At 36.9% G+C, this 27,117-nt stretch overlaps 4 protein-coding genes across 6 annotated transcripts; 3 read left to right on the plus strand and 1 right to left on the minus strand.

Annotated features, from left to right (window-relative positions):
• The first annotated feature begins 1,185 nt into the window (after positions 1–1,185).
• Positions 1,186–4,549, plus strand: LOC111779113 (E3 ubiquitin-protein ligase Topors). Its single transcript, XM_023659184.1, has 6 exons — positions 1,186–1,546; positions 1,740–1,883; positions 2,007–2,064; positions 2,479–2,720; positions 3,801–3,896; positions 3,982–4,549. The coding sequence occupies exons 1-5, from the start codon at positions 1,200–1,202 to the stop codon at positions 3,874–3,876; spliced, it is 867 nt and encodes a 288-aa protein (XP_023514952.1). The 5' UTR covers positions 1,186–1,199; the 3' UTR covers positions 3,877–3,896; positions 3,982–4,549.
• A 407-nt stretch (positions 4,550–4,956) lies between these two features.
• Positions 4,957–10,133, plus strand: LOC111779111 (transcription termination factor MTERF6, chloroplastic/mitochondrial-like). 2 transcript variants are annotated; one of them, XM_023659182.1, is made up of 2 exons: positions 4,957–6,327; positions 9,771–10,133. In XM_023659182.1, exon 1 carries the CDS (start codon positions 5,153–5,155, stop codon positions 6,308–6,310), a length of 1,158 nt encoding a protein of 385 aa, XP_023514950.1. In that variant the 5' UTR covers positions 4,957–5,152; the 3' UTR covers positions 6,311–6,327; positions 9,771–10,133. The 2 variants fall into 2 exon arrangements, with proteins under 2 accessions (XP_023514950.1, XP_023514951.1); XM_023659183.1 differs by lacking the exon at positions 9,771–10,133 and adding an exon at positions 6,643–7,372 and having other exon boundaries at positions 4,957–5,718.
• On the minus strand, positions 9,399–17,221 carry LOC111779110 (sucrose nonfermenting 4-like protein). Of its 2 annotated transcripts, XR_002812646.1 has the most exons (14): positions 16,985–17,221; positions 16,501–16,698; positions 16,272–16,359; positions 15,423–15,605; positions 15,129–15,263; positions 14,915–14,974; positions 14,221–14,355; positions 13,361–13,505; positions 13,113–13,286; positions 12,422–12,485; positions 12,252–12,321; positions 11,625–11,739; positions 11,022–11,511; positions 9,399–9,637 (listed from the first exon to the last, which is right to left on the minus strand). XR_002812646.1 is itself a non-coding variant. In XM_023659181.1 (12 exons), the coding sequence occupies exons 1-12, from the start codon at positions 16,623–16,625 to the stop codon at positions 11,420–11,422; spliced, it is 1,386 nt and encodes a 461-aa protein (XP_023514949.1). In that variant the 5' UTR covers positions 16,626–16,705; the 3' UTR covers positions 10,788–11,419. The 2 variants fall into 2 exon arrangements, 1 of the variants encoding a protein (XP_023514949.1); XM_023659181.1 differs by lacking the exons at positions 9,399–9,637; positions 16,985–17,221 and having other exon boundaries at positions 10,788–11,511; positions 16,501–16,705.
• Positions 17,222–19,902: 2,681 nt separating this feature from the next.
• Positions 19,903–26,814, plus strand: LOC111779299. Its single transcript, XM_023659421.1, has 14 exons — positions 19,903–20,259; positions 20,357–20,523; positions 21,065–21,137; positions 21,275–21,402; positions 21,529–21,912; positions 21,999–22,615; positions 22,764–23,054; positions 23,392–23,534; positions 23,632–23,868; positions 23,977–25,199; positions 25,294–25,451; positions 25,562–25,722; positions 26,002–26,144; positions 26,256–26,814. Exons 2-14 carry the CDS (start codon positions 20,362–20,364, stop codon positions 26,475–26,477), a joined length of 3,942 nt encoding a protein of 1,313 aa, XP_023515189.1. The 5' UTR covers positions 19,903–20,259; positions 20,357–20,361; the 3' UTR covers positions 26,478–26,814.
• Positions 26,815–27,117: the final 303 nt, after the last annotated feature.

Genomic DNA, 27,117 nt, shown 5'->3' on the forward strand with positions numbered 1-27,117 from the left:
GCCTATAAATCATGGGCCTTAGAAAGATTCCCAGAGTTTGAAAAGAGGCCCAAATTTGTTGACAAGAAGGCCCAAAAATCTGATCCAACGGTCGTGACTGATTTGGGCCTATAAACCTTGGGCCTTCTGAACAGAGCCGATATTAAGTTAGATGAATGGCCCAAGGAGTAGGCCCAAAAAGTATGAATAGTCACCGATTTTTGCTGAACCCCGAGAAGGCCCAAAATACTGGTCTAACGATGGTGATCACTTTGGGCCTATAAATCACGATGGTGACCACTATACGTTTTGGGCCCATGGGCCCTATTTGGTTCAGGGATAGCGTTTGGGCTGGGCTGAAAATACATTTGGATGGAGGCCTAAATATGGCCCAATAATCCGTGATAGGTTTGAGCCTTGAAAGTCTNGTGTCTGCTTTGGGCCTATAAACCTTGGGCCTTGTGAACAGAGCCGATATTAAGTTAGAAAAGCGGACTAAGGAATAGGCCCAAAAGAATTCATAGTCACCGCTTTGGGCTTAACCCCGAGAAGACCCAAAAATCGGGTCCAACGATTGTGACCGTTTTGGGCCTATAAATCATGGGCCTTAGAAAGATTCCCAGAGTTTGAAAAGAGGCCCAAATTTGTTGACAAGAAGGCCCAAAAATCTGATCCAACGGTCGTGACTGATTTGGGCCTATAAACCTTGGGCCTTCTGAACAGAGCCGATATTAAGTTAGATGAATGGCCCAAGGAGTAGGCCCAAAAAGTATGAATAGTCACCGATTTTTGCTGAACCCCGAGAAGGCCCAAAATACTGGTCTAACGATGGTGATCACTTTGGGCCTATAAATCACGATGGTGACCACTATACGTTTTGGGCCCATGGGCCCTATTTGGTTCAGGGATAGCGTTTGGGCTGGGCTGAAAATACATTTGGATGGAGGCCTAAATATGGCCCAATAATCCGTGATAGGTTTGAGCCTTGAAAGTCTGTTTCTCTCCTACCTGGCACAGTATGCTGGTGGGGAAAATCATGAAGCATTCGACCCGAGAACCGGCGCGAAATCTTAACGGCGAAAACTTCGTAGTGAAGGTAATTTCGCCGGCAATCTGCGGTGAAACCTGCCNCTTAATTACGGCCCAATAATCCGTGATAGGTTTGAGCCTTGAAAGTCTGTTTCTCTCCCACCTGGCACAGTATGCTGGTGGGGAAAATCATGGAGCATTCGACCCGAGAACCGGCGCGAAAGCTTAACGGCGAAAACTTCGTAGTGAAGGTAATTTCGCCGGCAATCTGCGGAGAAACCTGCCCAATTTGTCTCCGAGAATTGGAGGATCGTACCGCCGCCGTGCTTACAACGTGTATCCACGCCTATTGCATAGGGTGTATTCGAAAATGGAGCAATTTGAAGCGAACCTGCCCTCTCTGTAACGCTCAATTCGATTCATGGTTCTGCACAATCAAGCTCTCATCGCGAAGCTTCCGGAAAGAAAGATTGCCAAACTTGAATTGTGCCGACAATCTCAAGATTGGAATCGGATCATCCCGTACCGACGCTCGCAGGTGTGTGTGTATGTGTGTTTCTGTAACTCTGATATGTCTGTATCGCAGCTAATTTTGTTTTAAAATTGATCACTTCTGCTTGAATTGAACATATAAGCTAATACGGAGAACTGAGTGCTGTAGTTAGTTTTAATCGAGGACTGATTTGATCATTAAACTTGGAATTATATTTGTTCCCCTCACTTTTATTTAGGATTCTTCAGAGCACAAGGAATGAATTGAGCAGAGATAGACGGTCGGAAAGACCACTGACATGGCGGCGTTCATTTGGCCGGCGAGGGCCGGAATCTGTACCTACTGATGTTATTGCCTGGCGAAAACTTCAATGGCGAGAAAGGTAACTTCTCGGTTTATTTACCTGGTTGGATGCTGCAGCTATAGCTTTCACCTTGTTGTCCATGTTTAGAGTTAGAGCTTGAATGTTGTTGCTAATATTCCGTTGGGTTATGATCTGACACAGCATATACGACCGACGTATACAAGCTGTCCCATCTTCGGTCAGATCATGTTTAGTAATGGTATGCATTTTAATCCTTAACTACGAGTTATCTGATGATTTTACATGAAGTCTGGTTGCTGGTAGGAGTTGCTAAACTGATTCTTTCCTCTTTTAACTTGAAGTTTATTACCTCACATACAGTTCATGGGGCTAATCCCTTGCTTCGAAATTGAGGGCACTTTTTCTCAACCAAATACATTGCTTGAACTTTCTCTTTAGTTTTTTGTGTTATTGAGAATTCGAAACTCTAGCCTTTTCAGTTGAGATATAAAATCTTAACCACTTGAGTTATACTCAACTTGTCAATTATGTAAATAATTAATAATTTTCTCTCTTCGGTTGCGTACAACGAAGGTGCAAATTCGTCATTGGGTACAAGTGCAATTCTGTTAGTTTAGTTCTTATTCTGTGTGCGTGACTGCGTGTTGTGCAGAACTTAACAGTAAGTCATGGAGTCAAAGAAGCAATACTAGAAAGGATTAAACCATGGATACAAAGAGAGTTGGAGGCCATCCTTGGGGACCCAGATCCAACTATAATTGTTCATCTGGTTACCTCACTATTTGTGGCAAGACTTGAAGCTCCTTCCTCACAGCTTAATGCTGAAAATGACTTCCTTTCGCCTTTGCGGCCGTTCCTCTATGAAAAAACTGATTTGTTTTGGCATGAATTAAGGTACTTTACTCACTGTTCAATATTTCAAGTTCTCGTGTTTTTTCCCTGATGCATCTAAATTTTGAAATGAATGTAAGATTTCTTGAGTATTGAGTTCTGGTAGCCCACTCACAGAAGTAGGATTTATTGAGAGTGTTGTTCACCGCTAGATTCAGTAACAATACCGTATACTAGAGAATTGGCGACCAGGAATTGCAAGACCATTGTATCTGCCCTTAAACTGAAACCCAGTTGATTTGAAGTAAATTTTCCTTATTACTCTCAATCTTTTTTGGTGCTCTTATCCCATTTGTTCCAAATGCCTCTAGCTCGAATGCAATAATACAACTAATCCCATCTCCTTTCAAGCAACGCCCGAGACTATCCTTGGATATTAATACCCGAGAATTTCCGACCAGGAATTGCATGACCATTGTCTCTGCCAGCTGAAACCCAGATGATTTCAAGTAAATTTTCCATATTACTCAATATTTTTTGGTTCCCTTGTCCCATTTGTACTGATTTCCTCTAGGATGCAATAATATAACTAATCCCCACCTCCTTTCAAGCAATGTCCCAGACTATCCTTGGCTATTGACTTACTGTATTAACTTGCTCAGAGCAACCCTCTTATATATGAAGTAAGAAAATGCAGGAATGGATTTTGATAGAATTCAGAGAAATGAAAATCCGAATTATATTGATGACTTGCCAAATAAGAAAATACAGAAGAATGTCGAGTATTTTGAGAATCTTGGACCCCTCCCTCTTGGGTGTACTCGAGCACAAACAACTAAATTATTGCTCGCCTTCATCCCCTCCTACTAACAAAACTTATGATGGCCACCTACCTAAGAAATTAAAATATCACGAGTTCCTTTACAACCAAAGAAACTTCTAGCTAATGACTATTATGCCCTTGGTATCCGAATAACATTTCTTACTTTTTCCCAATGGTCTTCCTAACATAATTCCTACTGGTTCGCTCTATCATAAAGCTCCCGTGAGTAGTGTTTGTTTCTTTATCGCAATACAAAACTGCATCTTTTATGATCAATCATTTTTCTACTGCCATTTTTATTTAGAAAGTTTCCCTCTCAGATGTTTTGCAGGAAGTTCATTACGCATGGAAGAGTATGATTCTGTGGTTGAATATAGAACCATGGATTCGTTGTAGCGAAGATTCTGTTTGAAGAGGTATGTTATACTCATGACTCTCTCCTGTGGGTTGCTGGTTATACTTGAAATGAATTGTGACATTCATATGAAGTAAATGTTATAGCAAGGTACCAGAATCGTGGCATGGGTGCAATTTCTTATTCTTACGTTATCCTGTATGAAAGAACTAAGATATCTTCTGCTGCCGAAGATTATAAACACGATCTGCAGTTCGGGTGTGTTAGTTTGGTGCATCTTTTCCCACACGTCGCTTACATTGATTTCTCAATGATTTCCATTCGACCTGCAAATCATTTGGGAGAAGACTGTTTGAGGATACATTTTATAATGATCTTCTCTCTGGTTGTGGGATGGTCTCCCCAACAACGAATGGATTGGGGTCGTTGCTCGATCGGGGTCGTTTTTCTAGCCTGACCTGGAAGAAAGACACTTGGAAACAGAGATTATGTAGCCTGCACGCCACCACATAGGCTCTGAAGATAGTATTGTGTTTTTAGTATTCATACGTTTTATTTCTTTTGCACCCAAATCGTCCCGTTAAATAGTGTCTGTAATTGACTCGTTGCTGATTGAGCCTTCCCCGTCCTTACTTCACCCCGTGGACAGCTCCAAGTGTAATGGACTTGATGCTTGATTACTTTATATTAGTACTTCCATTGCTTTGTGGCTCATGTATTTATTCGAACATTTTCAAATCTTTCTTTGTGGAAGTCTTTTTCTTCCCATCCTAGATTATATTCCATGGCTGCATGCCTAAGATCTATGCTTGGTATATTGCCTTCTTTTCAAATTTCTCTGTCCTGTTTTCTAAAACTTTTTTTTCAAAATGAGTTTTTCAAAACGGGCCCAAAGGCTTGAACATAAGTTGTCTAGCCGTAGGCGACGTGATCATAAGTTAAGTGACTTAACTCGAAAGTTGGTTTATCTCACTTTAACTTAACTCTAAAGTTAGACTTATCCTACTTGGTGCTGAGAAAGTGTATAGGTTTAAATGAGAGAGTGTATAGGTTTAAATAACAAAATAAAAATAGGGTATAAGAAATTTCACAAAAATCAACATGAAGAGATGAGAATGAAGAGATGAGAATGAAGAGATGAGAAGCTAATTGAAGCTTTTCACTGACTTTGAACGTTGTTCTCAATTTGAAAATTGGGTGAGCCCTAGTCCAATTCACTCTTTTGCTTGAGAATTGGGTGAGCCCTAGTTCAATTCACTCTTTTCCTTAAGCGAGGCCGGGCGGGATTATCTTATTGTTCTTCAAAATTCGGCTTCAATGTCTAAGTTCCTCTGCAAAACCCTACTTCAGGTTCGGCATCTCACCACGATTTCGCCATATTCAAAGCTCCGCTGTGTTCAATCACTCCACTTCAACTACAGCACTGTCGCTTCCGATTCACATTCTTTTACGGTTTCGTATCTCATAAACTCATGCTCGTTGTCTCCTGAATCTGCTTCATCTGCTTCAAAGCTCGTTAGCTTCATTTCTCCTGAAAAACCAGATTTGGTGATCTCTTTCTTCAAGAATCACGGCTTTTCTATTGCTAATATCTCGTTCATTATCTGGAAATACCCCCGGGTTCTGCTATCTAATCCGAATGGAACTCTTTTGCCTAAGCTTGAGTTTCTTTACACCAGAGGTGCTTCGAGTTCCGAAGTCACGAAGATTATTTCCAAGGCTCCGAAAATCTTGATGAGAAGCGTTGATGAACATCTGGTTCCTGCTTTTGATTTTTTGAAAGGTTATCTTGGATCTAATGAGCGAACTATCGCATCAATCAAACGCTTTCCGAGTATCATTGCGGATATTCACCAAAAACAATTGAGCGGATCTGTTAGAATGTTGCTCGACGCCGGCGTTCCTGAGGCGCGTGTTATGTTTTTTCTTTTTTACCAGCCGAGAATGTTCACTATGGCTCTAGACAGGTTTAGGGAGATTTTGGAAGATGTGAAGAAAATGGGGTTTGATCCATCGAAATCTAGCTTTGTTCAAGCTGTTTTTGCTATACGAGCAATGAGCAAATCGACATGGGTACGGAAGCTTGGTATTTACAAGAGGTGGGGTTTATCTGAAGAACAGATACTTGCTGCATTTAGGAGCCATCCATGGTGTATGACATTATCAGAGGAAAAAATTATGTTGGCAATGGATTTCTTTGTCAACAAATTAGGTTGGGAAACTGCTGCGATTGTGAGAAGTCCTTTGCTGCTTTCACTTAGCTTAAAAAAGAGAATAATTCCAAGAGCTTCAGTACTGCTGTTTCTGTTTCAGAAAGGTTTGACTACGAAAAAAACCATGTTGGTAAAACCATATATGTACACTGAAACTCAGTTCTTGGAGAAGTTTGTTCGTCCTCATCTGAAAGAGGCTCCTCAGCTATCGAAGCTGTATCGTGAAAATGTGGATCGTGGGATTATCGATTATGAAATTTGAGGCATTCACTTTATACTGTGAGTTCCAAGTTCAGCTTTCTTTTATTGCACTAATCTTGCTAAGTTAAACTGCATGAAATGCAATGCCTGAATATCTTGACTGATAGTTTACTCTGTTTCATTACAAGTTTTTTGCTGCGAAAGACTGATTCTTGATTGCTCATAAACGTTAGATTAGCATTAAGCTCTGCCGTGATTTATAAGAGTCTGTTGGTTTGCTGAAGGATTGGCAGAAATGTAACCAATAGCTATAGAGTTCCCAGACCTCATAGTAAAACTTGGGGGTATTTAGAAAGACCGGATTGTGTAACAGCCCAAGCCCANTGTTAGAATGTTGCTCGACGCCGGCGTTCCTGAGGCGCGTGTTATGTTTTTTCTTTTTTACCAGCCGAGAATGTTCACTATGGCTCTAGACAGGTTTAGGGAGATTTTGGAAGATGTGAAGAAAATGGGGTTTGATCCATCGAAATCTAGCTTTGTTCAAGCTGTTTTTGCTATACGAGCAATGAGCAAATCGACATGGGTACGGAAGCTTGGTATTTACAAGAGGTGGGGTTTATCTGAAGAACAGATACTTGCTGCATTTAGGAGCCATCCATGGTGTATGACATTATCAGAGGAAAAAATTATGTTGGCAATGGATTTCTTTGTCAACAAATTAGGTTGGGAAACTGCTGCGATTGTGAGAAGTCCTTTGCTGCTTTCACTTAGCTTAAAAAAGAGAATAATTCCAAGAGCTTCAGTACTGCTGTTTCTGTTTCAGAAAGGTTTGACTACGAAAAAAACCATGTTGGTAAAACCATATATGTACACTGAAACTCAGTTCTTGGAGAAGTTTGTTCGTCCTCATCTGAAAGAGGCTCCTCAGCTATCGAAGCTGTATCGTGAAAATGTGGATCGTGGGATTATCGATTATGAAATTTGAGGCATTCACTTTATACTGTGAGTTCCAAGTTCAGCTTTCTTTTATTGCACTAATCTTGCTAAGTTAAACTGCATGAAATGCAATGCCTGAATATCTTGACTGATAGTTTACTCTGTTTCATTACAAGTTTTTTGCTGCGAAAGACTGATTCTTGATTGCTCATAAACGTTAGATTAGCATTAAGCTCTGCCGTGATTTATAAGAGTCTGTTGGTTTGCTGAAGGATTGGCAGAAATGTAACCAATAGCTATAGAGTTCCCAGACCTCATAGTAAAACTTGGGGGTATTTAGAAAGACCGGATTGTGTAACAGCCCAAGCCCACCGTTAGCAGATATTGTCTGCTTTGAGATTCACGATTTTAAAACGCGTTTACTCCGGAGAAGTTTCCACACTCTTATAAGGAATGTTTCGTTCTCCTCTCCAACCAAAGTGGGATATTTTGCAAGGTTATTAATTGTGCATTTGAGAAAGCGAAAGAGTCATTTCATGAAGCAAGCTAAATCAGTTGCCTGTAAATTTTTGTTCTNACGAAAAAAACCATGTTGGTAAAACCATATATGTACACTGAAACTCAGTTCTTGGAGAAGTTTGTTCGTCCTCATCTGAAAGAGGCTCCTCAGCTATCGAAGCTGTATCGTGAAAATGTGGATCGTGGGATTATCGATTATGAAATTTGAGGCATTCACTTTATACTGTGAGTTCCAAGTTCAGCTTTCTTTTATTGCACTAATCTTGCTAAGTTAAACTGCATGAAATGCAATGCCTGAATATCTTGACTGATAGTTTACCCTGTTTCATTACAAGTTTTTTGCTGCGAAAGACTGATTCTTGATTGCTCATAAACGTTAGATTAGCATTAAGCTCTGCCGTGATTTATAAGAGTCTGTTGGTTTGCTGAAGGATTGGCAGAAATGTAACCAATAGCTATAGAGTTCCCAGACCTCATAGTAAAACTTGGGGGTATTTAGAAAGACCGGATTGTGTAACAGCCCAAGCCCACCGTTAGCAGATATTGTCTGCTTTGAGATTCACGATTTTAAAACGCGTTTACTCCGGAGAAGTTTCCACACTCTTATAAGGAATGTTTCGTTCTCCTCTCCAACCAAAGTGGGATATTTTGCAAGGTTATTAATTGTGCATTTGAGAAAGCGAAAGAGTCATTTCATGAAGCAAGCTAAATCAGTTGCCTGTAAATTTTTGTTCTAAAATGTCGAATGCTTTTGAAAATAGTTTCAAAAAAGTCCATCAAAGCAATAGGTTCTCGTTGGATTAAGAGAAAATGACAACACAAAATCCAAGTAGGGAGTTGAAGAGCTATAAAAACGTAGATGTTGTTCTGGTAGTGTAACTGCTGGTAGTATTCTGCTGTTGAATTTTGGTGGAAACAATGATGCAACTTTTGAAGGCCCCATCCATCAAATTTGTCTGTCAATTTCCTTTGTGAGAGGGTGAGACTGATGGGAAAGGATCTCTGTTTGAAAATGGTTTGAATTGAAGCAATTATTGAATGTATCTGATTTTGTCAATTAGGAACTCCGGACGTTTGATACCACCACCGTTGATAGATATTGTCTACTTTGGCCCGTTATGTATTGTCGTTTGCCTCATGGTTTTAAAACATGTCTACTAAGGAGAGGTTTCTACACCCTTATAAACAATGATGTTTCGTTCTCCTTTCCAACAGATGTGAGATCTTACAATCCACCCGAGGTTTCTACACCCTTATAAAAAATGATGTTTCGTTCCCCTTTCCAACAGATGTGAGATCTTACAATCCACCCTTTTTCCAACAGATGTGAGATCTAACAATCCACCCCTTTTTCCAACAGATGTGAGATCTTACAATTCAACAATTCACCTTTTTTAGGCTCACCGTCCCGTATCTAGCTCTAGCTCTGATATAATTTGTACCAGCCCAATAAGTATTTTTATAAAAGGCCTAACTATTATAAAGTCATGTTGGATTACTTCTCCTATCATTCGAGTGAAAATACCATTAGTATTTTTTGTTTTTTAGTTAAAACGGGGAGTAACTTAAAAGAGAATGCTACGAGAATTTGCAATATCTTGAGGGCTATAAATAAGGCCCTATACCTCACGAACGATTTGATCCCCGAACAAAAGGAAAGAAAAGAGAAGAAATAAAATGAGTGGGCCATTCACTTGTTTAATGGGGATGCTGCTACGAGTCAATTGCCTTAGCTCTCTTTAATTTCAAGATTACAATAAGATTTTCAATCCAAAAGGAAAAAGGGAAAAAAAAAAAATGAAATACAAAAGTCAATGACGTGTTAATAAAAAGCACAGAATTCCCGCCCCCTCCCCTCCTTCCCAATTCCCCTCTCTGCACAATGCTCCCTTTTTTCACGCATGAAAGAACAGAGCTTGGTAACAATCCCCATCTAGCAGATATTGTCTGCTTTGAGATTCACGATTTTAAAACGCGTTTACTAGGGAGAAGTTTCCATACTCTTATAAGGAATGTTTCGTTCCCCTTCCCAACTAACGTAAGATCTCACATTGTTATTTTGCAAGGTTATTGGACATTTGAGAAAGCGAAGAGTCATGAAGCAAGCTAAATCAGTTGCCTGTAAATTTTTGTTCTAAAATGTCGAATGCTTTTGAAAATAGTTTCAAAAAAGTCCATCAAAGCAATAGGTTCTTGTTGGATTAAGAGAAAATGACAACACAAAATCCAAGTAGGGAGCTGAAGAGCTATAAAACGTAGATGTTGTTCTGGTAGTGTAACTGCTGTTGAATTTTGGTGGAAACAATGATGCAACTTTTGAAGGCCCCATCCATCAAAATTGTCTGTCAATTTCCTTTGTGAGAAGGTGAGACTGATGGGAAAGGATCTCTGTTTCAAAATGGTTTGAATTGAAGCAATTATTGAATGTATCTTATTCTTCAATTAGTCCCAACTTTTGATATTTGATACCACCCCAGTTGATAAATATTGTCTACTTTGAGTTGATAAATATTGTCTACTTTGACTTGTTATGTATTATCGTTAGCCTCATGGTTTTAAAACATGTCTACTAAGGAGAGGTTTCTACACCCTTATAAAGAATGATGTTTCGTTCCCCTTTCCAACAGATGTGAGATCTTACAATCCACCCTTTTTTCCAACAGATGTGAGATCTTACAATCCACCCTTTTTTCCAACAGATGTGAGATCTTACAAACAATCCACTCCTTTTTCCAACAGACGTGAGATCTTACAATTCACCCCTTTTAGGCTCACCGTCCAGTATCTAGCTCCGATATAATTTATATCAGCCCAATATAATTTAATATAATTTATATCAGCCCAAGAAGTATTTTTATAAGAGGCCTACCTATTATAAAGTCATGTTGGATTACTTCTCCTACCATTCAAGTGAAAATACCAGAAGTATTTTTTTAGTTAAAACGGGGAGTACCTTAAAAGAGAATGCTACGAGAATTTGCAATATCTTGAGGGCTATAAATAAGGCCCTATACCTCACGAACGATTTGATCCCCGAACAAAAGGAAAGAAAAGAGAAGAAATAAAATGAGTGGGCCATTCACTGGTTTAATGGGGCTGCTGCTGCGAGTCAATTGCCTTAGCTCTCTTTAATTTCAAGATTACAATAAGATTTTCAATCCAAAAGGAAAAAGGGAAAAAAAAAAAAAAAATGAAATACAAAAGTCAATGACGTGTTAATAAAAAGCACAGAATTCCCGCCCCCTCCCCTCCTTCCCAATTCCCCTCTCTGCACAATGCTCCCTTTTTTCACGGATGAAAGAACAGAGCTTGGTAACAATCCCCATCATCATCATCATCATCTCCCAATAATCTACATTAGTAGCAGGAAAGGCAGAGCATAATAAACTGATAAATAATGATAAATGGAAAAGGGGGAGTTTGAGAAATTCGAAAGCTATTCAAATCCCTCCCAATTGTACTTTTTTTACTTTTTTTACTTTTTTTCTTTTATCTTTTTTACTGTGGCCCTCTCTTTTTCTCCACTCCGCCCTAAAATCCTTCAAAAGCCAGGCGATGGAAGTGAGAGGATAAATCCAACCAAATGAAGAACTCAAAGTCTCCTTCCCCATCACTAGCACAACCTATGCAGATGATAGTGTACAATCTTCCTCTATGCATCTTCTTTTGCACAAACCCCTCTGGATCCTTTTTTACGTCATGTCTTCGAACTAACTTAACCAAGCAAGAACTTGAATATGTCGCTTAGTGAAATTATCCCTTCTACCCGTTTGCTGCCAGCTTCCACAATTACAAGCCGTCGAACACCTGAAAGTTCATTTAGGAAGAGGGATTGCTTCAAAGTTCAATTACCCATACACAAAAGATAATGATCTCTGTAATTAATTAATCTCATCATGAAGACATGATGATTGTCTAACCTGGGTTAGCCAAGCGATCCATCACTTTATGCAACGAGTCGGAATGCAAACACATCTGACATCGTTGACTCCGTGGCTCATAAAGGGAAAAAGAATCTTGTCCAAGTTGCAATGCCTGGGAGGAACCAGATACAAAAACGATGGAAATTTTTCAATATTGAGTGCACATATGGCGTGCATTCATCGATGGACTGCATAAATAACAGATGATGAGTGGGCTAGGAAAAAATTGCAATGGCATGAGATGGGCTTTTTAACAATGATTAGCTTGTAATCAAGCCTTTCCTATCATTGAAATTTTACCCCAAGCTTTCCCATTATCATCGATGCCATCTACAACCATTGAAGATGAAATTGCATCGATTTCATTAATTTACATTCTTATACATATACGATAAATTGATGCATGTTTGACACTTCACCATTCCTTTCTCCGTTTAAAGAACAGAAGGAAGAGGAAATCCCCCAGAATACAGCCAACGGAGTTTTAAAATATATTAAAACCCTCCTCTATGCAGTGTACAACCCCACAAATAACAAACAGATGAGGAAGAGAGCCAACTCACGTCTCTAGATAATACTGATTTGTATTAAAATGAGATACTAGGGAATATGGGAACAAGTTACCTGATGAATGGTCATTTCATCAAGATTGATGTGTGTGTAAGCTCTATCCTTTGCAAGAGCTGTTATATCGCTGTAAAAAAATAGTAATGATATTATAATATATATTTTCATTCAAATAAACCTGATTAAAAAATTTAAGATGACTAAACAAAGATGTGGCAACAAATAACCTTCGGCAATATACATCCAGCAATGAATCATTGTCGTCAACTATGGGTATTGAACTAACTTGAGCTGCAAGTTGCAGAATGCTATGTCAAATGAAATCAATAAAATAATCATAAAACATACATCATAACTTCAAATGCAACATCACATCCCCAAAAAACAGAGTGGAAGTATGGATGCATCATAAATTCTTGAAGTTAGCCTGTCCACATAAGGCCAGCTATTAGACTATATATGGCCTTCTCCACACACCAGATCAATCAGGGAAATATAAGCACACCACTATCCAAAAAAAATATGTGGTCCATGAGTATGTGAAATATGCCAATGTACCAGACATAAAGATAGTTGACAANATATGTGTGAAATATGCCAATGTACCAGACATAAAGATAGTTGACAAGAACTTGATCAAACAAGCAGGACAATGTCAAATTACAATCTCCCCATTCGTCATTGAAGTTTTAAAATCCAAAACAATTACACAACTTTTCCCACTTCATGATATGGACTTTATCATTTTATAGCACTAGATCGGGGTGATGGATGGCCAAAAAGAAGACCAGATCTGAAAGAACCTTTTCTAAGACCCTTTAGTTATCCACGAGAGCGAGCCCTCTTCTTATAAGGAAAGGCCACCTATCTGAATCACCAAAGTAAAACCATCCTACAGTATAAGGTTTGAGTGTGAACCTTGAATCAGTAAGTTTAACGCTGAGCTAAGAGAAGCACTAGGTCTCAACATAGCTAATGGCTTTCTATTCGATTCTCCAATTTTTGGGACCCATGTGCCTACTGGAATCGCAAAAATTGGTAGTTGAAGCACAGGCAACAGGCTGGAACAATGCCTAAAGTACCTGCAGATACCTGGAAACTAACACCCATTACTTAGTATCAGTGGAAGCTCCATTTTTAATGTAAGAAATTTGGAAAACACTTACATTTTAGAATTCCAGAAAGTGAAGCAAGATGCAACAACTGTGGAAATGAACCATCTTCTGCAGATGAATGGATTATGGGAACTGTAGCCACCTGGTTTTGCAATATCTTTAAAGCAACATCCTTCAAATTATCGAATGGTTCAGCCTACATGAGCAACAATAACGGAGTTAACACAACTTTCTGACAGGTTAGTGCAAAGACCCTTGTCAATAAAGCAGTCTTTAACTAGTAAAGGTCGCATAAATGTTTTAAATCGAAAAAATTCAGAAAACAACTGAAAGAGAGATTACATAAGAGTAAATAGGGCAAATTCACCTTTAATAAGATAATGTGACATCAGATATTAACTGGTGGTGTATATGGATAATGACATCAGAGATAACAATTTCAGTTTAAATTAATATTTCAAAGCAGGAGAGTGCTATGATTCAAAGTCAGGAGCCATTTAAACACAATGCTAAAAAAGCTTTTCAACCCTCTGAAACAAAAAATTAGGAACTTCCTACAATACTTTGTAACTGAGTTCAATAGTTCGATGATCTCTCCAGAAGAGAGTTCAATAGTTCTATGATCTCGACATAAGTTAGACCCTTATGTCGTGATATCACACTTCACCTAAGAAAATGAGTTATACATTTCAAGAATTTGTTAATTGGCAATCTAAGTTCGGTCATACTCAATTCCAATTTGAGTTAAATGTAAAGGCTACATTCACATGAAGACATAAGAAACATCAATTGGTTTCTCTTTGGAATTACTACCAATCAAAATTCTGGAATAAATTAAACCACAGTAGCAACAAATTCGTTTCAAAGCTGACTTTATGCAAAGATTCAAATTTGCCGCATATTACACTCACGTGAATGAACTGTCTTGACAAGAATCTTCCTTGCCCATCCACTTGACCGTTCAAATATGCTTTACCCTCTTTCCAAGCAGATATAGTATGTGTTTCAAGCTCTTCCTCTGTCAGGTTTGAGCCACGCTTCCCAAGCTACGATTCAAATTTATATTAGTATATTTGGAATGAAAATTATAAACTACGATCATATAAATGAATGAGAAACAGCAACAATTCTATAGTCATATGTATGATGCCCCGACAAGATTAATCAAAATAATTAGATCCTGTCAATCACATTTACATGCTAACACTCGAAAGAAATTTGGTAAAGACTTTGAGAAAATATCTACAACATCCAATTTGGGGGGAGAAAAAGCGTGTGTGTGTGTGTGGGGGGGGGGNTCTGATGCACTGAGAACTCCAACAAATTGCCCCTTGCTGAAATCCCAAAGAGGAGCTGTTGGGATACCCTGTAAACAGTTAATAAAGACAAGGTATAAATCCAGATATCTTGAACACCAAGACGTAAATTAAATAGGTGATAAATAGAAAATAATAAATGTCTAAATTATTTCATCTGTACAAAGGGCATAAGAAAGGGATGTCAAAAAGAGAAAGATTGTATTCTCTCCTTCATGCACAGAGATTAATCATTGTAAAGGTTTTCTACCCACCAAACGGAGGGGAGAAAAGGAGAAAAAGAACTTGCCTGCTCATGCAATATGTGAAAAGCTTGCTTCACAGGCAAGTCAATGTCTAAAGCAACAACCTGTGACATAATTATGCTCCCATGAGTAGATAAAAACATTTAATACAAATATGGTATCATACAAAGTTTAAAAGATTGACATTTCAAACCTTGCCCGACTCTGGNAGTACAAATATGGTATCATACAAAAGTTTAAAAGATTGACATTTCAAACCTTGCCCGACTCTGGGAGCAACTCGTAAACAGTATGTGTGGACAAGAATGCAGATATTCGGTGACGGGAGCACTGCAGATCAGCCTCTGATACACTATGCACAGCCTCTGACAGCCATCCATCATTTATTCGGACCTTGATGATAAACAAAGAATTTCAATTATCTGATACAAGGAGCAGTGAGAGTATAAATCTTACACCGCAATCCCAGTAACTATACGTAACTATACACCAATAACTGAACCCAGCGTATAAATACAATGAAAGGAGCAACAGCGTATAAATAATTCTAACCAGGCGTCGGAATGTATCATTATCCACATCCATGCTAGATCCAGGGGTCATCTCTGGATTGGCAGGTGGAGCAGCATAGCTAGGCTCTGTAGGCAAGCGAACAGTGTTCACTATCCCATATTCACCAGGAGTACAAGTCTGCTGCTCGTCATGTCGCCATTCTCCATCAACAAAAAATTTATACTGCATCCACAACAAACCTTACTTGTGCACATTAGCATAACAAACTACATAAGAGAAAAAAAAAGAACAAATCATAGTATCTTGAATAAAATTTTCATCATATAATCTCAACTCAATAGCTCAGCATTACAATTTCTCATTGTTGGAGTACATGGTATAGTAATTTGGAAATAATTAGAAAAATAGCATTACTACCTAAAATAGCTGGTAGATGAGATGAACATATAAAAAAAGATCAACAATATTACTTAGCATGGCGAGAATAATTATGATTACAGAATCAATAACTGGAAAATTCATTTTCAAAAAACACATGCGCAGTGCAGTATATTATAGCTCTTATATTCATATTTTGACCTTGATCATTTAAACACAGTTACCAACTTACCAGAGAAGTCAAAATAGCAATAACTCTGTTTAATTTATTCATTTCAGGAAGTCATTTTTTCCCTTGAGAAACATCAGCTTCAGCTAAGCGGCATTTTAAACTATTCAAAGCTTACTAAACTAACATTTTGTAATGTTTAAACAGACATCTAACATTATAGTGAAATTAAGCACAGCAAAAAGCTAAGGTTAGCGTAGATTCATCATATATCCGAAGAGTCCCTAGAAAAATGGTATATGAACAGTTTAAAATGCCTTATGCAACCACCGCAATCTGACCTGGTGATATCCAGGGGTTAAGCTGTAAATAGCCTGAAAAACAGTAGGACAGCCCTCCATAGGCGTCATAGGAACAAGCTCCGACCACCTTCATCAAAGATACAATTGTAATTTACTAAAATCGTCTAAAGCAAAATACATATATGCATAGCCCTTCTTGAATCGTTCCACAGCAATAAAACAAGCAAGAAATTATTGGAAGTACAGATGACAATGAACTGAACATCACCTGGTGAAAGAGCCACTGAGAAATACACTTCTTCCGCCGTACGGCCAGACAAAACGCATTGGGATTAACATTGTTCCCGCAGTTCTAGTTGTGTCCCTCACAGTATCCATACTGGAAGCAAACATCCGACGCTCAATTGATGGAGTCTTCAAGCAATGAAACTTCTATCGCGCCCCCATTAATTTAAACCACAATACACTGTAAAATCAATTCGAGCAAATTACGCTACAATATGGACATCTACAAATCTGACATCTCATAACCTATTCATCCTCGAAACGAACAAGCTAGTCTCAACTCAAAAGCAATCGTCAATCGTGGAAGGCAAAAGTAAAATGAAGCGAAGAAACCAGATTATTCTACAAAAGACTTCGGCAATCAAAAATCAGAAGTTCTAACTCCCATTGCCTACATCGAGGAGCGGAATTGTACCCCCACCCCCGAAAAAAACCCTAGCTCTAGACAAACTAGAGCAAGAACCCACCAAAATAGGAAGCCAAACACCTTCAAATTCGAATCGCATGCAGATGCGAACTGGAAAACAAAAAATTCGTAACCCTACAACTAATCAGATATTTTTGAAGACCAAAAGAAAATGGAAAATTTAGATGAAGACAATATAGAGAGTGGGTGAGAAACTCGAAATGGAGAAGCGATATGATCGGAATCTAACTTCGAACCCTAGAACAGAGAGACGGGTCTGATAGAGATGTAGAGGGGGGGAAATAATAATATAATTAATAAATAATAATAACAATTAAAAATTGAAAACAAACAAAATTAAAATTAAAAATTAAAATTAAAATTAAATAAAATAAAGCTCCAGAGCATAATTTACCTCGTCCACGCCCTGAAACGGTGAAAGGTAACAAGTTCTGCCGTAAAAAATTGTCTAAATTATAAAAAGATTCACTTTTCAATTTGTTTCTTTATTTCCAAAAGTTTAATTTATTTTTCATTAAAGTCTCACTACTACTTTATAATAAAAATAATTCTATTCAATATTCTAATTATTTTTATTTGCAAAGTAGTTGTAAAATATTTTTCAAATAATTAAAAATAATGTAGTAACTTTCAAATAATAAATATTTTTTTTTAAATAAAATAGGGTAAAACAGTAAAGCTTTAACATTTTCAAATCGATTTCTTTTTTACCGCATTTATTGTAGAATTAATGATTAATTGTTGATTTTTTTTAAAACCCCATCAAATCTTGTACTATTTACTGTGTGTACTATTTACTATGTGAGATAATCATTGATTAAATCATAACTAACCTAACTTCCAAGTTTATTTAATGGAGATTAATAATTTAATTGTTTAAAAAATTTAACTCCGGTTAATTTTGAACCGTATGGAGTTGATGTACGAAAATAATTATGTTCAAACAATAATTTAAAGGATTTATAATATGATAGCATCGGGATTTATGAAATGAAAAGTTCGTGGTGAAAATTAATACAGCTGGATCACGCTAGTGATTGAATTAAACCGACTCTCAACGTGTCAGTTTGCAAATTGAAGTCAGATTGAGCCAAATTAGCTCAACTTTTAAGAGCTAAATCTATGACACAACTCTCGATTTGAGCTCATTTGGTCGAGTTTAGTTGGTATGTTCATTGAATATTAATTAATTAGTTATAAATACAAAATAAATTTTTTAACTTTGAATATTAATTATATTGAAATTATATCATGTTATTTTTAAATTGTGGATTTTTTTTTCTTACTTAATAAAAGTAGTGTCATCTTTAGTTTGCGTTGACAATTTATTTAAAAAAATATATATATTTTAGTAATTTTTAACACTTAAAAAAATTTGAAAACATGCAATATATAAATTCATAAAAATATATAATATTCTCTATCAAATATTGCCTTTTAAGATTTTTTTTTTTATAATCATTATGAAATTAAATTGTGTTCGATAGATTAAGATTATGTAGAGATACTTATGTTTTTAAAAAATTTGAACAATATATTTTTTATTTAAATTTTAAATCTATTATTTTTATAAATTAATTTTCTATTTGATTATAATATAAATCTCTCTTACAATTATTTTTTAAATATGATATTTAAAAAAAAAATCTTATTGAAAATTTGAATTCAAAATTATAAACTTCCAACAATTAGATTGAATTTAATTCTTATTCAGTATCTATATAAATGGAACTTTTGGTATTATACCAAAATTATTTTATTTGGGAAAGAAAATTTATCTATTTATTCACTCATGCCCTCCTTTCAAAAAAAACAAAAAAGTTAATAATAAATAAATTGTTATTTTTATATTACAAGAGTAAATTAACAAATTTTCGAGCTTTTTCTTAATTTTTTAATTGTTATTTTTGGAAAATCCTTAAAATATCATATTTAATTAAAAAATAGAAAATGAAGCTGAAAAAAAAAAACCTCTTTTATATAATTATCTAGATATAAGATAAAATATAAATATTTTGAGCAATTCCACTTAGATAAATTAGATAAAACAAATACTAAAAAATTAAATATTTCAAATCCTAATATATAAATAATACTAATACATTAGAGAGTGTTGAAACCGTATTATATAAATAATACCAATATATTAAGCGGGTCGAAAATTTGAGACAAATAGATCACAAAATCCATATAGACACATACGTAAAAAGGAATAGATCATAAAATGACAGAGATAAACAGAGCTTTTGCACATTTTCATTAGTCCATAAACAGAATACACATATAAGTCTATGGATCCATAAATCTCGATCAGAAAAGAATCAATAGAAAAAGAAAGAATCGAAGTTGATCGATATACTTCTCGAAACAAACAAAAAGGAAACAAAAAACGAAAATTAGTTTACATTTTTAATATCATATAAACTGACAGGTTTTAAAAGCCTTGCAAATTAACGGTAACAAAAAAATTCCTTAGAATTAATTACTACTACAATATTTTAATTATAATCGAAAGGTTTTGATTTTTACCAAAATTAGCACGCAGTAAATATATTTTCGAAAGGGTTTGAGCCTTCATAAATTTGTGTACGACTATGTTTGAACTTGCAAATTTAATTATTACGAACACGACAAAAAAGTTTTGATAAAAATTAAAATTTAAACTATAATTCAACCGAGAATTAATCTTATTAAATCTTATTTACTAATATCTACTAATTGCAAATTTTATTGAATTTAATTTAATCTCCTTACAGTTTGATAGGAGGAATTTGAATTTTAAAAAATAAAAGTTAAATTATTATTTTGGTATATTAGCTGGCATTAAAATTTTTAAAAATAAAAAAATAAAACATAATATTATTATTGAATGAATTTCGATATAGAGTAATATTCAGCGAGCAAGGGAGTATTTAAACGGAAAAATTCATAGTTCCACGCTCCAATGACCCACTCGCACCCGGGAGTAGGGAATTTTGGGTCATAAATGAAATAATATTTTCATCAGACGGCGAGTGGGAGGAAAGATTTCCGAAACTCAAAACGAAATTGTAACTTGAGAATCTACTAAAATCCCCCGCAAAATCCAAACCCCAATTTTCGTTCGTTAGGATCATTGATTTTTTTTCTTCCACAACTGGGAATTTTCCGTAGTTCTAGCACTCTCAGAAGCCCAACGGAACCTTTTCTTTTCCGTTTCGATTAATCTGTTTTTGGGAGGGTTTTTGTAGATTACTCGAACAGCATCGACAGTGCGATCGCCATTTGACGATCGTCCTGTTCAAGAGAAGCCGATATCGATTCCGCTTCTCCAAAGTAAGGTTTCGCTTCCGACTTTGGTTCGACAGAAGTTGTTTCTGAGTATTGTTGTTTTATCGTTCTTGTTTCTTATTAAAATGATGCTGGATTTTAGGGACAATGATTGTTGGAACTAGGGTTTTTGGTTCACATCTAATGGTGGGCTCTATGGAGCCAATGATGATGATGAAGGATTCCATTGGCATGGAAGATGGCGAAGCTTCTTGTTATTACAAGGAGAGTGGCCGTGATGTTGACCCTGATATTACTCTCTCTTACATTGTAAGGGTATTCTCTTAAGCGTTGGAATTTGTTGATGGACTGCGACTTGTTTCTTGATTGGCACAGTGAATTATTTGAAAGTTGATGGTTTATTTTTTCTTTAAAAAGTTTAAAACCTTTTGATTTTTGGTTTTAGTTTGTATCCATTAGTATAGAGTTTGATTAAGGGGAAATCATGGGGAAGGAAGTAAATTGAACTCATGAAACTAAATTGTTCATCAGTTGAACTTGAATTAGGTGGAACTCAGAAGGGCATAAAATTACTAGTTTGTTTGCTTGGAAAGAATTGGTAAACAATTTCCATCGTTGATCAGTTGAAATGAAATGAAATTGAACTAAATAATGTATAACATTATGAGTTTGTTTGTTTGAAAAGCATCCAAATTATCATTCTGGAAAAACCTTGCCACTTTTCTTTCTATGGTCGGCCTGTTTAGTAACCCGGAAAAAGAAGTTTAGCTGTTTTTTTCTTTTCTATTTGCAAGTACTCATAATTTTTGGCTCATCTGAATTAACTAGACTTCACTTCTTGTATTTTTAGGATGAGAAGATTGAGCGTTTTCTTGGTCATTTCCAAAAGGACTTCGAAAGGGGAGTTTCAGCTGAAAACTTAGGTGAGTTGCTTTCATAGACCACAAAACGACAGATTGAGATGATCGTTGCATTTATAATAATATATGGGGTTCTAATTGTTATTAGGGTCAAAGTTNCGTTTTAAAATAATAATATATGGGGTTCTAATTGTTATTAGGGTCAAAGTTTGGTGGTTATGGCTCATTTTTGCCTACATACGAACACCGTCCTTCCATTTTGCCTCACCAGAGTAATCAACAAAGAGAATGCAAGGCAGCACCATCTCCGGATAATGTGCTCTTGAAGGTATATGAAAACTATTCTAATTATTTTAGCTATTACATGTGAAAAATATAATAGAGTAACACTTCTTAGATATAAATGATATAACTAATCCCAAATTCTTTATGCTATATGGCCGTGTATGTGCAGGGCTCTTCTCAGAATCCTAAAGTTCCACCACCTGGGAGGCCAGAAGCTGTTGTCTGCAATACTATTCCCCCTCGCAATGCAAGGGAAACTTCTGGCAGTATCTCTGGCAGAGTAGATTCATGCTTGCCAGCTACTAAAGTGACCAATAGTTGCCCTTCGAAAGATGAAGCTTCAATCAGCTTAGGTTGTTCGATGGACAAAAGATCGCTCAAACTTCGAATTAAAGTTGGTTCTAACAGTACTGGATTGAAAAATGCAGCAATATACAGTGGCCTTGGACTTGATGACTCTCCACCTTCATCAGAAAAAACCTCTGACGTAAATGAAGGGATGCTGCCCATATCTCAATGCCCACCAGATGAGTCTCTGACTAAGATAATTGAGGTGACGGTTCTACTGATTCTATAATTTTTCAATTCAAACAGCCATTTGTATGCTTACCGTGCACTCTCTCTATCTCCTTCGGACAGGAGATGACTGCTTTCCCAGTGCCCGATGGAGCATTGATATCACCTCTTCACGAGAGCCTACTTGGGTTGTCAAGAAAAGAAAAACCACTTCAAGAAACCAAATCCGTGCTTTTCCCGAAGGATAAAAAAGATGGTTTGGCGAAGCTAGCCGATGAGACCAACAGTACATTGGTTGAGAATAAGAAAAAGGAGGTGAGGCATATAGAAAGGCATGTCAGTTATAAGAACGAAGTTTGTGCTTCTCTTGGGAAGGAGACGACTACTCTTGTGAATGGAAAATTAGAAAATGAGGCTTTTGAAAGCAAGAATTTCGTTTCTAATAAGCTGCCATTCGAACTTGTTTCCGAGGGTATGATGCCCAGTGCTTACTTGGACCCACAAAAGAAGAAGCTTTCTTGTAAAACTACACTGCACAAAGCAGAAACAGACACAGACAAAGGATCAATTAAGAAAGAAAAGTCTGAAATTGTTGGCAAGAAGAAATTAGAAGTGCCACAGACTGCTAGTAGGAAAACAGCTGGTTCAGTCGAGAAAGGCTTTGAGTTTAGGAGTAAAGCATCAAAAATTAGAAAGGACACTGATGCTGACACTCCTGAATCAGAAAATAGAAGGCACAGGTTGGTTTTCAAAAGTCTCAGTACATTAACCTAAAATTTATGGATACAATGAATCTAAAAACCACCCAGAACGAAGTTTTACATATTGAATCTATGAGTTAACCGATCTGTATTCAATTTACTAATGACTTAATTATATCTTATACAGCAATCAGAAAGCAGGAGCGATCAATAGAGGTTCTTTTAACAGCTCGGGGCTAGATGGAAACCGTAAAAGTAAGGGTGTAATTGATAGGGCTTCTGGTGACTTGCGAAAGGTCAAAAGATCAGATGACAGTGAAAACAAAACGTCCAAGTCCTCGATGGTGGTTGAACCAGCAGTGGTGGCTCCTGTCGATGAATGGGTATGCTGTGACAGTTGCCAAAAGTGGCGCCTTTTGCCCTTTGGGAAAAAGCCCAAACTTCCTGAAAAATGGTTGTGCAGCATGCTTAATTGGCTGTAAGTTTTCTGTTTTTTTCTCTGACAAAAAAGAACAGTTTAAGTTGATGGTGCTTCTATGTTTAAAAGTTTGATTTCTTTATTGATAATATTTTTTTTTTTCTTCTGACCTCTTATTCCTTGATTTTTTTTATTCTAGTGTTTTGCTAATGTTATCTTACCATTTCACTTTCTGTTGCAATTGTATAGCCCTGGGATGAACCGATGTGACATTAGCGAGGAGGAGACAACGGAGAAGCTTTATGCTTTGTACCAGCTANTCTTATTCCTTGATTTTTTTATTCTAGTGTTTTGCTAATGTTATCTTACCATTTCACTTTATGTTGCAATTGTATAGCCCTGGGATGAACCGATGTGACATTAGTGAGGAGGAGACAACGGAGAAGCTTTATGCTTTGTACCAGCTACCATTGCCCGGGAGTGGAGATGTTTCGCAGAAACATGCCAATGGACTAACATCAGGTGATACTTCAAAGCAAGGCAAAAGGAAAGATACTTCGAAGGAAATACAAAATCCAGTTAGCAGAAATGACCCGAGTCACGTCAAAAGTTCTCTGAAAAACCAGCAGCTGGAGTNGAAAAAGGAAAGATACTTCGAAGGAAATACAAAATCCAGTTAGCAGAAATGACGCGAGTCACGTCAAAAGTTCTCTGAAAAACCAGCAGCTGGAGTTGAGGAAAAATAAAAGTCTTAATGGTTACAGTAATCATCCGGATCAATTGAGAAATTCAAGGGATCAATCTTCTAGTGACCTGCACAACTTGGTAGAGGGAAAGAACAGAGGTCAGCTGAAAGAAAAATCCATTGATAGAGGTGAGCTGTTCATTAGAAAGTAAATATTCAATCTTGTCTTCTAGATTTATCTTTTTTAAAAAAGATAATTGGATATTATTCTGATCCTTCTTCTATCAAATATGGAAGGTGGGGAAGTTATGCTGAAGCACAGTAACGTTGGTTTAAAGATGCACAACAAATTGAACGTGGACAATGAAATGAAAATTTCATCGAAGAAATGGGGAGAAACAGCTGGTATCTCCTCTGTTGATCAAGTTAATGATAAAAGTGCTTGCACAAACAAAAGGAAACTGAAGGATTGTCAGGATGTTCAAAAATCTCATAACAGTTCACTTCATGAACCTGTGCTATCAAAGGAAGAAACTTGTGAAAGATTGAATAAGAAAAAGAAATCCAACGTGTCAAATGGTTTTGCTGGTGGTACGGAAGAAATCAGCAAGGATAAGGAACCGAAAATGCCAAACAATAAGATTACTCATAGACAAACTTCTGTTGGTACGGAGTTACCAAAGAGGAATTTAGGTGTTCGACAAGTTTCAGTGGCAGCTAACTCTACCTCATCAAATGTTTCTCAACCTCATTTAACTAAAGCCAAATTTTCAGTGAAAGTGTCTCCTGTTGTATCAGTTTCATCATCTCCCATTAAGACATCCAGCCTCGATCGGCCTAGGTTTTGCAATAATCATATAGGCGACAGTGTGGAACCGAGCCACAAGAAACGCAAGAACGTGTTTCCTGATAAGGAGTTTTGCACAGAGAATAAGGTTCTACGTCCGGCTTCTAATGAGAAGGACAAAAGTATCTCGTCTGATGTGGAGCTTGATAAGTTGAAGGCTTCTGATGGAATGTCCAAGCGCTCAAAGAAGAGCACGACATATGTGCCAGAGGTTGATTCCTACCACGATGCAGCTTGTCCAAATGGGACAGGTGAAATTGAAGGAACTATTCCTCAAAAGCATGGCATAAAGTTAACTAAAAAAGAGACGATTCATGTCGGTGCTGAAGGATTGAAATCCCCTCGAAACCTCAAGGGTTATGAAGATCAGAGGTCAAATAGAGGAGTTGGACTTCAGATGAAGCGAAGTCGGGATTCTGAAGCAGGGATTAAAGGTGTTCTGAGAACAGTAGAAAGAGGTGAATGCAAAGAAGAACCGTCATGTCTTGGTGGTGACTCTTTACGAGTTTCTTCTAGGGCGGGCAATTCTCATCAGCTTTCCGCCGATGCCCCCAAAAGTGATGATGCAGTAGAGTCGAAGGCATTAAAAGAACGAACGAAATCCTCCGATCAGACTGCATCTAATACATTGAAAGAAGCCAAAAAACTTAAAGACAAGGCAGATAATCTCAAGGTTCCCTCATTGCTGCTACTCTCTTTGAACATTGTTGATAAGACCGGACCTGTTTCTAATCCTTACTAAAGTTGTTTTCTTATGTGTTCCATAGGGTGCTGGATTCGTTTTTGAAAGTAATGAGCTCTACTTTCAATCTGCTCTGAAGTATCTTCATGGAGCATTCCTTTTAGAGACTCCTAACAATGCGACCGACAAGCATGGCGATATGACTCACATGCAGTTCTATGGCATTGCAGCCGAACTTTGCGAGTAAGTAAAAGATGATCATTATATCACTTGTTTTTGTCTATTTAAGCTGATTTTAAGCTGTAATTCCTTTTAGGCCTTATTTTAAGTTGTAAACTCTCAATCATTTACAGGATCTGTGCCCTTGAATTTCAAGGTCGCCGAGAAATGGTTGCAGCCGCATTGGCTTTTAAATGTATCGAAGTAGCATACTTGCGGATAGTTTACCATAAACACTCAAGTGTCAATGGAGATCGCCTCGAGATGCAATCGTTGTTTCGTACAATTGTGCAAGGTAATAGGAAAAAGATATGATATTCATTCAGCAGGAGCTCAACATTTTGCACGTTAAGATTCTCAAGTTTTGTCTATGCATTTCGTGTTTGAACCATTTTGCACGTTAGGATTCTCGAGTTTCGTCTATGAATTTCGTTTTTGGTTCAAACGTTGTACTCTTGCCTGCTCGGAAATAGGGTCTCTATATTTATTGGTTTATTGAAACTCTTTACTCTATCTTTCACTAGGTCAATTAATTAACAATGTGTTGCTCTTCCAATGAATTCCTTTCTTTAAGGTGAATCTCCATCTTCTTCTGCATCAGATGTCGATAACTTCAGCAATCAAGGAGTTATTGACAAGATTACCTCTGACAGAGTTGGTGGAAGTCACATCTGGAATTTTGGAAACTGCACGAGTTTTGCTCGAGTCCTCGACTTTGTAAGTTCTCATTTCTACCCGAACTCGAATAATTTGTGAGATCAAACTGGCATCCTCAATGCCTATTTTGTCTTGGAAATATAATTTTGAATTTGTTTTTTCGTGTTGCAGGCACGCAATATGAATTCAGCCATGGAGGCGTCGGCGAAATCTCAAAGCGCCTTCGTGGCAGCAGCTAGTTCATGTGCCACTGAAAGAAAACATGTGGACTATGTTGCATCAGTTAAAAAGGTGATTGATTTCAGTTTCCAAGACGTCGGGGAACTCGTGGAGTTGGTTCGGGTTGCTATGCAGGCAGTAACTCAGCCAAGTTTTTGCAGTGGTAGAGATTAGGTGAGCCATGTAAATAGTTATTTTCTTGGATTATTCTTCCATGAGGTGATCAGTTGAGAAAGGTAAGGGTCTCTCACTGAAACTGACTTCATCCTGATAACTGGTTAGGAAACTTACATAGTTCGTTACTTACCAATACTTGTGTACAAAAAAGCGAGATCGAGTAGAAAATTCAAAATGTAATTTTTTTTTATTTTTTTTTATAATTATTCTTGAGTTGAGATTTTTTTGTTGTTTCACCCATTTGTGGGTCATGTAAATGCTTAATATCTTAGCTCCTAAAAGTGGAGCTCAATTTAAAAAAAGTGGTTTCTGCTTATTTGGCAAACCATTTTCATTCAGATGTACAAATTATACTTGAAAGCACTCTTTTTTTTCTTCTCATTTTTTGGTGTTTTTAGACTGTTATGTTATGAATGCATTGAATTCTTGTGGTCGATACACTCATGATTTTGAACATAGTTTAATGAATTAATATAATGATTGATTGGGGATGTTTGTGAGATCCCACGTTGGTTGGAGAGGAGAATGAAACGTTTCTTATAACGGTGTGGAAACTTCTCCCTAGNTTTGGTGTTTTTAGACTGTTATGTTACGAATGCATTGAATTCTTGTGGTCGATACACATGATTTTGAACAT

Source organism: Cucurbita pepo, chromosome LG17 (genome assembly GCF_002806865.2).
Source record: "Cucurbita pepo subsp. pepo cultivar mu-cu-16 chromosome LG17, ASM280686v2, whole genome shotgun sequence".
In the NCBI taxonomy this organism is placed as follows: Eukaryota; Viridiplantae; Streptophyta; class Magnoliopsida; order Cucurbitales; family Cucurbitaceae; genus Cucurbita; species Cucurbita pepo.